This window comes from Lygodium microphyllum, chromosome 9 (assembly GCF_053477565.2).
Source record: "Lygodium microphyllum isolate KBCC chromosome 9, Lygodium_microphyllum_v1.1.10, whole genome shotgun sequence".
In the NCBI taxonomy this organism is placed as follows: domain Eukaryota; kingdom Viridiplantae; phylum Streptophyta; class Polypodiopsida; order Schizaeales; family Lygodiaceae; genus Lygodium; species Lygodium microphyllum.
This window is the reverse complement of record NC_141143.1, coordinates 83,918,124-83,934,094: the sequence shown is the minus strand read 5'-3', so window position 1 is coordinate 83,934,094 and position 15,971 is coordinate 83,918,124. Positions and strand designations below refer to the sequence as shown.

Below are 15,971 nucleotides of genomic sequence, written 5' to 3'. Positions count from 1 at the left end.
AATTGGATTTTGGACATTTGGTGTTTGGGAAGCAGTGCCAGGCAAAGACATTAGAGGCGTTCCAGACATGACGCTGAACACCTTGTCTAATGTGGGAGAGCGGCCAAGGTGTCTAGTCATCTCTTCCATGAAGTCTTCCTTAGTAGGAAAACCTCCAAAAAATGCATTGACCCCTCTGCTGAACAAGCCGAATGTATCATTCATGCGATCCAAACCTGGGTCATTTCTAGATGAACCAGGATGCCAAGATGCGACATCTGCAAACAAAACACATAAAAAATGTAAATTTGTACATTTCCAGAAATAAAAAATTGTTTTTTATCAGAGCTGGTTGGCGCGTGTATAATCGTGTCTAAAATGCAGGATAAACGCGCTCTCAGACGCATCCCTGAGGTCAATCCTCTGGTCAGAGCACATGTATATCCACATCTGAGATGCAGCATAGACGCGCTCTCAGATGCGGTTCTAAAGTCAATGCTTTTTGGCGTGCATGTATCCTCGCGTGTGCAATGCAAAATACACGCGCCTGGAGTTGCAACTCTGAAGTCAAAGCGTCTGGGCAGAGCACGTGTATTCCCGTGTCTCACATGTAGGATACACGCGCCTGGAGATGCGACTCTGAAGTCAAATCTTCTTCTGTGCAGAGCGCGTGTATTCTCGTGTCTCAGACGCAGAATACACAAGCTATGAGACACGACGGCAGACGCAATGACAGCAAACATAGCTTTGAATCTATACCTGTGTCTGTACTGAAATTTAGATTCTAAGGAACTGGCCGTGGCCAAGGAGCCACTACCCGAGGCAGAGGAAGAACCGCCTGTGTTTCCAACAAGGAAATGTGCGAAGAAGAAGATCCGAGCATGGAAGAAGAGTTTGAAAGGGCGACATTCCATGCCGCTCTTCACAAGAAAGGCTCGAATCGCCAGTTTTTGGTGATTCAGACACCATCAGACTATCAAGGTAAAGTTTCAAAACCTTGATTGATTGTGGCAGTACACATTCCTTTATCTCACCAGCTTGTGCAAGAAGATTAGGAATAGCCACAATAGAAGCACCTACCTTGCTTGTGGAATTAGCAAATGGTCGTGAGGTCACTTGTACCAGGCAAACTGCTAAGGTGGAATTCTTTCTGGGAGGAAAGAGGACTCCGGTCAAATTCAGAGTCATGAACCTAGGTATCCATGAGTGTTTATTCGGAATGGATTTGCTTAAACCTAAGGATGCCCACATTCATTGTGGAAAGGGCCAAGTTTCCTTTCGAAAATCTGAAGGTAAATTGGTTACAACTCAAGGAGAGGCTGGAAAGCCAAAAATTCAATTGGCTAAAGCATCACAGATTATAAAAGGAGTTAGAAAGGGACTACGTGTCTACTTGATTAAGCTCAATAAGTTAGATCAGAAGCAGGAATCTAGTGAAAAACCTTCATGACTAAAGGAGTACACGGACGTATTTCCTGAAGAGTTGACAGAACTCCCACGTCAAAGAGAAGTGGATCATGAGATCAAGCTAGTGCGAGGAGCTGCAGCAATTGCAAAGAGACCTTATAGGATGTCCATCCCGGAAGCAATTGAGCTGAAGGAGCAACTCAAGCAACTGCTAGATCAGGGCTATATCCATCCTAGCAGTTCACCATGGGGAGCTCTAGTATTGTTCCAGAAAAAGAAAGATGGAACGCTTTGATTGTGTATTGATTACAGAGGGTTGAATCAATGAATTATCAAGAACAAGTACCCTATTCCTAGAATAGATGAGCTTCTTGATCATCTTCAGGGTGCAAAGTTCTTCTCCAAGATTGATCTCAGGTTTGGTTACTATCAGATAAGGATCAAGGAAGAAGATATCCCAAAGACAACCTTCAACACAAGATATGGACACTTTGAGTTCCTAGTTATGTCATTCAGGCTCACCAATGTACCTACCACCTTCAACAGGTTAATGCAGGGTATCTTTAGGCCATATCTTGATGACTTTGTACTCATATTCTTCGACGACACCTTAGTCTATTCCAAATAGGAAGAAGATCATGAACCCCAACTTCAGATTGTCCTTGAGACAATGAGGGCACACAAGCTCTATGATAAGATGAAGAAGTGTGTGTTCTTCAAGCTTTAGATTGAATATCTAGGATTCATCGTATCAATGGAAGGAATCTCAGTGGATCTGACCAAAGTCAGAGATGTTCTAGAATGGCCAATACCAACAACTGTCAAAGAAATACATAGTTCTCTTAGATTGAGAGGATGGTATAGGGTCTTCATAAAAAACTATGCTTTGATTGCAACACCTCTGATAGATTTACTGAAGAAGCAAACATCCATTGCATGGTCACCTGCCGAACAATCTATCTTTGATAGATTAAAGCAAAGTTTGGTATCAGCACCTATAGTGAAACTCCCGGACCTCAGTAAGGAGTTGAAGGTAGTAACTGATGCTAGCACGCTTGCTTTAGGATGTATGCTCATGCAAGAAGGTCATCCTATAGCATACTCTTCAGGGAAATTGAAGAGCCATGAGAAGAATTATGCTACCCATGATCTAGAACTGTTAGATATCATCCATGCTCTAAAGCTTTGGAGACACATTTGTTGGGTAACAAGTTTACTCTAGTGACGGATCATAAAAGCCTCAAGTGGATCTTTACCCAGAACGAGCTCAACATGAGGCAATGTGCTGGAGGAGTGTGATTTTGAAATTAAATACTGACCTGGAAAGAAGAATGTAGTAAGGTTTAAAACCCGCATAACCGCATGTGAACTCCCTCTTGGGAGGAGGTCAAGAGGATAATGATAGGTTTATTGCAAAAAAATTTAATTATTTACCTTCCCCGAGCCGAAGCGTGGCTGAGGGAAGGGGATGGGCTATAATGGGAAACTCAGTAGGTGGAGGGGAGGATAGCATGTAGGGGGCGACGTGGGGAAGGGAGCCCTCTCCCCCCCTTGTCCTATAAATACACCCTCTAAGGGGGATGAAGAAGGAACGGATTGCGCCAGACTGTGGGAGGCTCATTGTAAATGTGTGTAAGAGGAAGAGAGAGGCTTCGTCGCACTGCTGGAGATCGTCATGGTGGGAGAGTGGTGGTCGCCCCTTGTTCAAGCCGTCAGCTGCCGTCAATGGAATGAAAGAAAGATGTCTATGCATTTTTAGCAAGTTGCTTCTGTGCATTGCAAAGTAATGAATCTAGAACAACTAAAATGACTATCATTACAAAGTCGAGATTATTTTAGTACACCTTCGATTATGCATGGAAAGATTAAATCTCATGTGGCATTATTAGACAAATCCTTCTTCGTAATGATTCATTAAGAAAGTTGCTAATAACTGTAGGAAATTGCAAGGCATGGAAATGATTCTAGGGCTGCATGAAGTAGGTTAACTCTGGTCAATTTGCATAAATCTCATTCAACTACGTATTACTTAGGAAAGGTTGCATAATGCTCAATCAGTGCATGAATATTACATTCAAAAATGAAGTTAGGGAAAGGTTGCATGGTTCATTTTAACATAAAACCCTAAAAACTTAGTGGCATGATAGTGAATTCATGTTCTAGTAGGATCAATGGAAATTATGCTATAACTTAACATGCGCTTTGATCTTAACAAGAAAAGTTACGGTTTGTAAATCTAATCATACGTAGAGGCAATAAATCGTGTGCTTACGAGAATGGTATCGTAATGCAACTAGTTTTTCCCCTCTTTGATCAAGACAATATCTTTAGGAATAGCTTGTCCTTGTTGTAAGACAAGTAAATTGGTTTACCCAAAACATCTAAACTGCAAAGGATTCATTTAGGATGGTTAAATCGATATAATATACTCCAAGTGCTAACTAGGGTTTAGCACATTAAGGACTTGACCTAATCGCAGTTATTACCAAGTCGAAACTCTTATACCCTAAGTCCTGCCCATATCCATGGAATGTAGGGACATTTGGACATACTTGCAAGAAATGAATTAGGGTTTCTGCCCTAAAGATCACCTGTTCGGAACCCCTAGGACCGAATGATGTTAGCCTATTGCAAGCAGGAATGGATTGGATATGAAGACATCCTAAACCCTGTTTCTTTTCTAATCATGATTCCATGATTAGAAGACGTCGTTCGATGGGTGAAATAGTCTCATGGATTAGATGCGATACTTGTGCAACAAGTTGCAACGTTGCATGATCTTGTGGTTTGATTACAAGAGAATGGCCAATTCCTCAGAATGAGATTAGAAGATTCTTGCGCAAGTTTAACTTGTAAGAGGATGAGTAGTCATCCTGTTATAAAGTTGCCAAGTTAAGAGAATTAGACATTTTCTTGGAAGCAAAGGACCCAATTAATAAATTTGAATGACATGGTCGCCATGATTTACTGTTAATAAAACCTAAGGTATTGGTTAAGTTGGGTTAATAGGGTAACGGCTCTAACTCAAGGACATAAGGGTTAACAAAAAAACCCTTGGGGATCTTGCTGGGTCGCAATTGATTCCGGATCGAGAATGCTGGATACATTCAGAGAGAAGGATTCACTCCTTAGCAATTGGCCAAAAATAATGACCACTGGAAATGATTGTGCTTATAACAGTTTAGAGAGCACTGTTTGCTTTGTTTGCTCAAGGAACTAAAGGATGAAAAGATATCTAATGCTTCAGGTTGAAGGCCTGAAGAGAGAGGCAGCCACAATTATCCCCGACTGTCTGCCTGACCACAACCAAGGGGGTTGTTTGCCACGCCAGGAACGCGGACCGAACCCGTCGCATGAGGTCTCTCCGTTGAGCGCTACTTGGAGCAGGAGGATGCTTAAGTGCCAGGGGAGGCTCTGGCCGTAAATCCTTTGCCTTCCGGATCCTGCACAAGAGGCCAACATGACTCACGTTTGGATCTCGAGGCCCGCATACTAGTCTACCGATGGAATCTTTGATTAGTAATCTCTGTGGATTTCTGGATGGCCTTCGGGCGGATCTTGGATAAAGCCTGTGGGCTAGACTTTATGAATGTATTCCAAAGATAAATAAGGAACTTGTTTGACATTGCTTTTCTATGTCAAGTGCTAAAGATTTATGAAGGAATCTGTGTCTAACTGGCTAATTAAGGAAGCTGCTTGATGCATGTCCAACTAAATGTGGTAGGTAATTAGACAACTAAAACAACTTGAGGAAAGTGTGGTGGATGTGGCCATGGGTCCGTACTACAGATGGGTGGTCCCGATTGGCTGGGAAATTTTCTCAATCATAATGAATAGCAAGGAGATCATTTCAAAGGAAATGAATAGCAAGGGCGCTGACCTAGAGTCCAGTTTATAATAATCCTGGTTTATGCTATTTTAGGGAAACGGAATGCGACTATGCCTTATGGTAGAGAGGTCGAGCCTTGCATCCCTCTCATTCTCCTTGAACTAAGTGCACCGTGAATCCGCTTCAGCCCTGGCGTTTTTGCGTAAAGTAGTTCGATCGGGGTTCGACGCTAGTTGCCATTTAGGAAATGACCATTAGGGAAAACACTGATTCAGGTCAGGTCCTAAGTAGGAATGGCTAGAATACTTCCGCTACATGGCAGACGCAGAAAGTCCTAGATTGCAAACCCCGTAGCATTGCATGGGAGTGCCAGGCGGAGCTTTCTAGACCTCCTTTCCGATGGACTGCTAAGAGGTGTCCTGAAGGGAACAGGTAGACACGTTACACTATAGGACCTTCATTGCAAAATAAATGACATGTAATGAAATATTTGTTTATTAGAGTAAATGGTATGGACTATCTATACTTTTATACTTAGGATAGAAATCAAGGTTGTGACACAATTGCACTTTGATTTTGGGATCATGATGATAAGTAAGAAGGTGATATTGTCAAAGCCTCAATTTGACTTGGAAAAACATCTATTATACACCCATGAGTTAATGATGATAATTATATTATAGGCTTTAATTAGTTTATATATCCTTTCCCTTTTCTTTATGTACTTTTGATGGGTTTGAAAATGAAAAAAATAAACTCAGTATATGTTTCAATCATCACATACACTATTCATATTTCAATATTCTAGGCTTGGATTCTTTGGCCCATGCCTCATTTGTCGGCCTAATTTGACTAACATGAATTGTTTCAATCCTTGAAGGCTAAGGGAATAATGTGCCCACTTAGAAAGGCATATGGTGATATGCTTGTCCACATGCATGATTTATACTACCTTGAAGGGTTATCTTGCTAGCTTTTCTTGGTTTCTTTTGAATGCAAACCTTTAGAAGATCTAATGTAGCACTATTCTAGTCCATTGTAGTGTGTAATCCATATATTTTCAAACTACAAAATCATTTTTTATAAGGATTTTCTTGCATTTTTTTCAAACATTTGAAAGATTAAATATTTCAAACCGGTTGATGTAGTTAAGACTTGGAAAATGGTTCTCTATTCTTGTTTTTTTATATCAAATGAAAAGTACACATTTAAAAAAACAACTAGTCCATATGTTGGTTTTGTGCCCTTTGTTAGTTTATGTCTCCCTTTATGTTTTAAAAGAAATTATATAGATTTACTAAAAGTGATGGTTTGCAAATGTCACTTAAGTTTTTGTTTTGATTAAAATTACATGCTCTAAAAAGGGAATTCCTCAAACTAGTCAATATACGCTAATTTCAACAAAAGCATCATCATCTTATTCTTCTCCTCCTCCTCATCCTCCTTTTCATTCTCTCTTAAGAAAATTATCTTGTGTATTCTCCTCAACTTGACATACCTAATCCCTTATATAGTAGATTACATGTTAGAAGCACTACAACTTAATAGCCAGCCATGATGATTAGAAGACGTGGAAGCAATACTAGAAGAGGAATACATGGAGGATTGTCATGTTCAAAGAGTGCACCTCTGTCCAGCTCTTCATTAGCATTCCTAGGAGAGAACATGTCCAAATCTATTGTAAAATTAATAAATCACTTACTCTATAAAGAGTCTTCTTTGACATTGGCAACCATACTCAAATGATATACCCAAAATACAATATTAGTACTTTGTAAGCTCATATAAGTAAAGGGAAAATTCATTAACGTTGAATTCATGGCACAATAAAAAAGACATTAACTCACCATATAGAACCTTTGTTATCATTGTGGTTGCAAACATAGATAGGATATAAGGATCAAATATTCTCAAGAGATAAAAAGGTCTCTCTTTGTAGTCGTAGGGGCTACTACTATTGAGGTTATAAAGATGTCTCAATTATAGATGTTAAAAACCATCATATTTCAGATGAAGAACTCCAAATATTGACTGGGATAGGACATAAAAAGGATAGAGGCCATAAGTCTCCAGCCCATGTAGAAACTTCAATAGGTCAAAAGAGATCCTTGATCTATATAGCACAAGAATCAAGAAATAACAATACTTACTATAGGTACTAGTTCCAACACTTATTCTATTGTGAAATACTATTGCAACTTCATATCCTTGATATACTTCTAGCTATAAGGGATGTTTTGAGTCCCCTCAATAAGCTTGGTATTGACATTTCTTGTTACACAAGTAATGTGAAATAAAATTTGGTAAACCATGGGTAGTAACTATCCATAAGAGTCAAAATGAAATATGTATCTTAGAGAAGTCGAAATGTAAATGAAAAGAAATTTATAAGGAAAATAGTAACCACATGTGTGTATGTGTGCATGCATGTGTATACACATGGGGTGTGCGTTAGAGTAAATAAACATATTAAAAATATATAATTTTATGAGGAAAAAGTATCACATCCCATTGATGACAAGCCATGATAATATTTCACCACTATTTCCCAGTAAAGTGTAAATTTGCAATAGTTACATAAAAGCATTATTCTAGATCTTAGCATTGACCTCTCTTTTCTAAAAGATGCAAAATGCATAGGGCAAATAGTGAAGGACTAGGTCGAAGGGGCCATGTTGTATTTATAAGAAAATGGCTAGATGGCTAAATAGTTGGTTGAGATTGTTTCCAAAACCTTGTATGTAAAGATTCTGAAAGTTATATATCTATATTCAATGTTCCTAAAGATCAATCGCTTATTTATATTTTGTCCACTTGTCATAGGTTAAGCGTGTTTTAACTTTCACTAGTGCATATTGTGTTTAAATAAAATGATAGTTCTTAATATCAAGTTATCCATCAATACAAATGACAGCAATGCATTTTATGTACGTACTATATATAACAATCCATTTCTTGTAAAATGAAACAAATAAATTTTAAAGGGACCATTTTGTATATGGAGGAGAGAGAGAGAGAGAGAGAGATGTACACAAGTGTTAAGACAGCAATACTTTCCACATAGAAACCTTAACCAAGCCATAGATGTGATCTATGTGGTTGACCTCCAAAACGCTAGAAAAGAGGTATGTGTAGCCTCCTATAAAGTGAAATATGTTGAGTTACATGTCAAATTAGAATTTGTTAGACTTGAGATAATTGTAGATACGAAAGGAGGACTAAATTGTGATGATTCAAACCTTTCTTCTCCATTCATAATCATTATGTAGGATAGACACAATCAAGAGGAAACAATTGTGCTCTTTCTTAAGGTTTAGGTTGCAACATAATATTGGTCAACTACTTGATCAGCCATAATATTTCTTTGCCAACAAGAGAAATCTACTAGAGCTCATAATGGAGCATTTGCAACTTGTGAGTGTGAAACTAACCTAAAATGGCCAACAAGGGTACATAAAGGAGGCTTTCTTGATTGTGGATGTTTTGCTATTGTAATAGCTTCCATAAGGAGAAATTGACCACCAATAAAAAGAAAAGAAAAAGATGCATGGGAAAACAAGAACTATTCCTTTTCTCTTAAATGAAAGCTAAGATATTATCATAGTGTCATTCGTGTTAGCCACAACACCAATGTATGCATAGATTGATTAGAAAAAGTTAGTACACTATGACAATAACTTTTGAAGCATGATCCATGCCCACCAGGTTGAAACACTTAGATTATAATGTGAAATTGAAAAGTTTATTGTCCATGGTGGCACGCTTTTGTATGACAACACATCATTTAATGTCTTCTCTTTTCACCTAGTGTAGTCTGTACTTTCAAGATAGACTACTTGGAGCACTACTCCATAAAAATCAAAGTACAGAAACAGAAAATGTTTGCCACTACTGAGAATGCAAGATTACAAAATGTTTGAAATCATTATCTTACGACGTAACAAACTAGGAGGACAACGCTTCCTCCGTAGAATAATAATGGGGGAGAAAATTTCTTGGTGATTCAAATGAAAGGATTCTTGAGCTAAATTTTAACACCCGTGTCAGCGCATTCTTGAGGTTCGAATTCGACGAGATACAGAGGGCAGCAGAACAAGAAAAAGGCCGAAGAACAACATCCTGCACGTGGTCATGCAAGGGCGGTTTCTAAGAGCTCATTGATCGAAAGAGTTTCACTACAGATCGAAAGAGTGCAGCATGTCCATGTCGATAATGAAAGAGTTTCCCTACAGCATGTCAATGCAGAAGATACTTAGGTCCTGGATTCGCAAGCTAACTAACTGACAGTTGAAATCAGTTCAGCTACCCCTGGATCATATCCCCTACTGGTGAAGAGCGGGCGCGGGAGCATGAGGGTGACGAGCGTGTCTACGAATATGACTATTGACAGGGGCGGGTGAGGGAGCTGCGGAGGATGGCTCGGGGTGGCGCACATGATGATGCATGTTATGGACGTCGTCGGCAGGATGATCGTGTACTAGTCGAAAGCCTTCCAAAGAGAGCCTCACAACATCTAGGGGCCCATGCCGCAACACCTCGACCTCGAATAAGTGATCGTGCCCGGGCAAGCCAAGATCTTGCGCAGCGTCAGCTTCGAGACAAATAAAGTACATGAGCCCCGCCTCCATAGTTGCTACCTTCGCTGAGAGGACCTTCCTCAATCCAAGATATGTAGGCGGGATGCGATCTTTCTGTGCCATAACAGTTTAGAAAAATCATGAGTACGGAGCGTACTTTGTTTATAGGATCATATATACAATTTTATTGACAGTGGCTGATGATCAACTGTGAGTTAATATCCTAAGTGACTACCGTTAGAAATATAATGCGACAAACGCAGCGCCCGCACCATTCACATCGACATCTTTCAGTTATCAAAATCGCAACTTTCGCTGTTGGTGCTTGAGTAACTAATCACTTACCTCGTGCTCCTGCGACGCTCCAAAATACACCACATTGAATTGATCCAGCGCATAACGGGCCAGCGCCTCCACCTCGGCGTCATTCACTGGGAGATCCTGCATCGGGCCGCTGGCTCCGGTCGGCATGGCCATAGCGCCCAGTCCTGAGCGTGTTGAAAGAAGACACGCGCAGATGATGACCACCCACGTCGACATACGCACCATTAGCTTGGCTTGAGTGGAATAACGCAACTTCATAAGATCACCTGCCATCGTAATATTATGCAATGTACTCGCTAATTCCCTGCATCCACATTCACCGATGCGCACTAACAAGGCAGTTAATGGACCACATAATTAACGTTAAGCAATCACAAAAGGAACCAACCTCACGGGTAGCTGTTGTCAGAGAAGTCGTGAGACTACCTGATCTCTCCCGTTACCAATTCGCATATGCAGCAATAGTACGTTCAATGGGAGTTCCCCATCCAGGCAATCGGCATGGTGTTATATAGTCGTGCGTGCCTCCGCTTTGGGCCAGACTTCCTCTCGGTATCTCTGACTTCTAAATAGGCCGACTGTTGAATTTTAGTTTGTACCAATATAATAAGAACTATCTCCTCGTTACTCATATTACTTAGATACTTTCCAGATGCATCTCGCCACCCAACAACACTTGCCATGCTCTTCCACGAGCTTAACGGTGGTCGCACGGAGCCCACCATCATTATCATATCGCGCATACTACAAACACATATTCCACATGCCACCGCAGCTCTCATGTGCCTGTACAGACGGTTGCTCTAATCAACCTCGGGCAATCTTGTCTACATTCTTACCTCCCGCTTGCATCAAGTTTTCGAATTGTTCCAACTCCTTTAAAAAATATATGCACAAGTGACATGGGAAGCTATGATATCTCATATACCAAGTTCCTATGGTGAGTTACAACAATATTTGAAAGGAGATATATCTATGATGACCATCATAAAGCTAAGCTAGACACTTGGTGAGCTCACATCTCTCACTAGACTTGACGATAATAGCACTGAAGCTATGACTAGCACTTATATCTACAACATTACCTAGATTGCATAGGATAGAGAAATGACAATGCAAGCATATTGGGTGATGTTGTACATGATCCTTATTATGCTTAGCATGATAATGCATGATACGAGGACCATCAGGAGCTCTTTCATGGATCACACAGTGATGACTATTAGTATGCTAACATGGAGGATAGCCCATGGTAATATGGATTGTGATCAACAATAGCTGCTAAAAGAAGCATACATACCATTGACTAGGATAGAATGATCACCACGTCGTGTGTATAGTAGGCCAACCACATGTATAGTAGTATGGGAGGTAGACGAATATAAAATTTGGACTAGCAAAGCGTGCATACACAAGCATGAGTTGTAACGTGTCCACTTGTATCTTCAAGACATGTCTTAGTAGTCCATCGGAAAGGATGTCTAGAAAGCTCTGCCCAGCACTCCCATGGAATGTTAGAGGGTTTGCGATCCACGGCTTTCCGCATCTGCCACGTAGCGAAAGTATTCCAACGGTTCCCACTTAGGATCGACTTGAATTAGGGTTTTTCTTATTGGTCATTTCCTAACGACAACTATCATAGAATCCAAGCGACCTACTTTACGCAGAAACGCCAGGTCTGAAACGGATTCACGTAACACTTAGTTCAAGGAGAATGGGAAACGAGAGGGATGCAAAGCTCAACCTCTCTGCCATAAGGCATAGTCCCATTCTATTCCCCTAAAAGAGCCTAAATCAGGATCAATCATAACTCTATGTCAACGCTTTTGTTGTTCGTGTTCTTTGATCTTCCTACTGTCCATCCTGATTTGAGAAAAGTTTCCAGCCAACCGGGACCACCCATCCATAGGACGGACCTATAGCCCATCTTCCGCACTTTCCTTGAGTTGTTTTAGTTATTTAATTACCTAATACATTAGTTGGACATGTATCAATCAGCTTCTTTAATTAGCCTGTTAGGCACTGGTTCTTTCATGTAATTATATCACTTGACATAGAAAAATAATATCAAACAAGTTTCTTATTAACAGGTTATCATATTTATCTTTGAAATACAAAAAGTCCAGCCCGTAGGCTTATCCATAATCTGCCCGAAGGCTATCTAGCAATCCATAGGGATTACCAATCCAAGTTTCTGCCCGTAGACTAGTATGAGGGCCTTGAGATCCAATCCTGAGTCACGTTAGCCTCTTGTGTAGGGCCCGGAAGGCGAGGGATTTATGGCCACAGCCCCCCCTGGCACCTCAGCGTCCTCCTGCTCCAAGTAGTGCTCAACGGAGAGACCTCTCTCGGTGGGTTCGGTCCACTTTCCCGGCGCGGTTAACAACCCCGTTGGTTGGGGTCAGGTAGGCAGTCGGGGGTAACTGAAGCTGCCTCTCCCTTCAGGCCTTCAACCTGAAGTATAGATATCCATTTATCTTTTAATTCATTGATCAAACAAAGCCAAACAATGATCTAAAATGTGTAGCAAGCACAAACATTTCCATTGGTCGTTTTTTGTTGGCAAACTGCTAAGGAATGAATCCTTGCTTTCGAATGCGTCCAGCACTAGATCTGGGATGAATTGCGACTTGGCAAGATCCCTATATCCTAGGTTAGGGCATATCCTACTAACCCCAACTCGGTCAATACCTTAAGTTCATATGTTATACCAATTAATTGGTTTGTGCTTTGCTCCAAGCAATTATCTTTACTCTAGAAAGATACTAAATTAGGATGATTACTTATCCTATTGTAAGATAACTTGCATAAGGACCTGCCAACCTCATTGTGAGAATTTGGCCATTCCCTTGTGATCCAATCACAAGATCATGTGACTTTGCACTTGCTGTGCAAGTGTCGCATGGAACTATGAGGCTTATTCTACTCATTGAACAGAGTCACGAAACAATCTGTTCCTGATTACATTAGGTTGACGTCGTCAGTCCTAGAGTTCCAAGTTCCATCTTGTAAGATTCTTAAAGACAAACCCTAGATCATTTCCCAAATATGTTTCACTGTCCCTACATTCGGTGAATGTGGGCAAGTATTTAGGGTATATGAGTTTCACTTTTAGCAATACGTACGATTAGGTCACGTATTAATTTCCTAGTGAATTTCTTAGAATTTAATGCATTCTAAACGAGTACTCCACGGTTTAGGTGTTTTAAGTTTATGCCTATTTGTTTAACTCTAGAAGATAATTACGTTATCATTTCCACATGACACGTCGTCTACGCGTAAATTGATTTTTCAATCCTAACTTATTGATTTAAGGTTAGGCATAGGTTAGGTTAATTCCAACTAATCTTTCTATAACTTTGCGAACAAAATTCATGCTAAACAAGTAACCTTTTACTTGATAATTTATGCAGTTGACAAACGATAATTGCCTAGAGTTATGCATCGTAAGAATCATTTCATGGCTTACACTTTCCTAAGGATTCCTAGCACTTTCCATGATGATTCAATTTGCAAAGAGGATATGGGTTAATAATGTGATATGCAGTTTGTACTTCCATGTTTAAACGAGGTATACTATTTTAATTCTGTTCTATAATAATGGACTTTAATCTACTTTTAATTCATTACACCGCATAAAGCTATTTCCTAAAAATGCATTTACGCGGCCTTTATTTTGCTTGTTTTATTGAAAAATATTTTTCTTTTTTTCTTGTTGTTGTTATTATAGTAGTAGTAGTAGTTTTTATTGTTTTTGTTTTTTCTTATTTTCTTGTTTATTCTAGTGGTAGTGGTTTGTTGTTGTGGTAGTCGTAGTCGTAGCCGTCGTAGTCGTGGTTATAATAGTAGCAGTAGCCGTAGCAGTAGCAGTAGCAGTAGCAATAGTAGTAATAGTGGTTTCCTTATTTTTTGTTGTCATCATTGTTGTTATTGTTGTAGTAGTAGTAGTTATTTATTTTTTCATGTTTATTGTTGTTTAGTTTTCTTGTTTGTTGTTATTATTATAGTAGTGATAGTAGTAGTAGTTTTTTCTTCTTTTCTTGTTTGTTATTGTAAGATTTGTTGTTGTTGTTGTTGTTTTTTCTTCTTTTCTTGTTTATTGTAGTGGTAGTGGTAGTAGTGGTAGTAGTAGTAGTAGTTTTTTCTTCTTTTCTTGTTCGTTGTTGTAGGAGTTGTTGTTGTTGTATTTTTTCTTCTTTTCTTGTTTATTGTAGTGGTAGTGGTAGTGACAGTGGTAGTAGTAGAGAGAGAAAGATGTTTTGTTAAAGGAAATGAGAGAGGGAATAAGCATACAACATAATAAAGAAAGAGAAAAAGAGAGAGAGATGGAAGGAGAGAAGAGAATGAATGGATTAAAACCAAAGAGAGAGTGGTGGCAAGGTCCAGTGTAATATCACGAGACAGGAAACACTCCGACATAGGTTAATTTGTGGGTGGCTGGAGACTTTACGTATGTTAATTTTGTTGAGTTACAAGAGAAGAAATCCATTCTCTAACAATTTAAGAAAGAAAAACAGAATGATAACAAAAACAAATTGTTGTTGTAACATAGACCAAATGGAAAACGATAAAAGTCGTGATGTTCAAAATTGCAAGGCGTATCTTAATCAGTGTGTCCCATGTCCTTGCTCTCAATGTAAGCTGACAATTAGATGAAAACGTCGATTGTCTATAGAACACGTACAACACTTTGGCGAGTTTCAATCTAAGATCATTGATCAGGCAATCTCAGATTTTGAGCAAATGGTAAGAAAAGTGTATATAAATCATACATTGTATTGGCAAGCTAATTTAATACCATATAAAAAAACATTGGGTGTGGCTGGCAAATTTTCTATCCAGCGAGGTGACGTCTCGTCCCAAGGAGGAGTGCACCCTTTGCGGCCAGGAAGAGTTCGTGGGCGTGCGATAGATGGAGTGCCTAAGTCAATCCACCACTTGGAAGGTACTACCCAATTTATATCGTCAATACCAGAGGAGACAGGCAGCCTTCCAAACTTACCTACAATCTTAAAGTCTGAGATGAAGGCAATGATTGATGCATTGATGCCCATGGATGTCGAGACTTATGATCCGCTTAGAGAGGAAGCATTCATACCATTATATGATGGGTGCCAAGTATCTCGCCTGAAGACACTGCCTGTACTCCTAAGTGTGCAAGAAAAATACGGGTAGAGCGATGCAAGTGTGACTGAGTTGTTCAAGTACCTTGCATGTACGCTTCGTTGAATTATTTTCAGCACTATTATTAAAAACATTTGTGCTTTTTCAAGGTGTTTTATGATTTTTTTTCAGGTTACTGAAGTATCATATATTACCACTTGCAAATACCATGCCTGAGTCTTGTGATGATGCACGACATGTTTTACGAAAGCTTGGCATGGACTACAACAACATCCATGTATGTATCAACGATTGCATACTATTTCGAGGAGAATACAAGACTATGAAGACATGTCCAAAGTGTGGTGCTCACAGGTATCGACAAGACTTGCAATTAAAAACCATCCCTCAAAATTTACTTAGACACTTTCTGCTTATCCCCCGCATAAACCACATGTTTCCTACATCTGGCATGGCAAGCTTGACAACGTGGTATGCGTAGAATAGGTCCATAGATGGAGTTCAACGAATATCAACAGATTCACGTGTATGAAGTCACATTGACTCTACCCTCCTAGGGTTTTCTCGAGAGTCAAGGAATCTTCAGCTCGGTCTTGCTATGGATGGTGTGAACCCGTTCGATCTGCGCTCAACTTCTTACAGTGTATAGCTTGTAGTCCTTGTTAACTACAACATCCTTCCATGGCTTTCTATGAAGAAAGGACATCTCATCCTTAGCTTGCTCGTTCCCG

At 39.8% G+C, this 15,971-nt stretch overlaps 1 protein-coding gene across 2 annotated transcripts; it reads right to left on the bottom strand.

Moving 5' to 3' along the window:
• Nucleotides 1-9,200: 9,200 nt before the first annotated feature.
• On the bottom strand, nt 9,201-10,677 carry LOC148031247 (uncharacterized). Of its 2 annotated transcripts, XM_087685702.1 has the most exons (3): nt 10,543-10,677; nt 10,138-10,420; nt 9,201-9,906 (listed from the first exon to the last, which is right to left on the bottom strand). In XM_087685702.1, exons 2-3 carry the CDS (start codon nt 10,387-10,389, stop codon nt 9,538-9,540), a joined length of 621 nt encoding a protein of 206 aa, XP_087541828.1. In that variant the 5' UTR covers nt 10,390-10,420; nt 10,543-10,677; the 3' UTR covers nt 9,201-9,537. The 2 variants fall into 2 exon arrangements, with proteins under 2 accessions (XP_087541828.1, XP_087541829.1); XM_087685703.1 differs by having other exon boundaries at nt 10,138-10,609.
• Nucleotides 10,678-15,971: the final 5,294 nt, after the last annotated feature.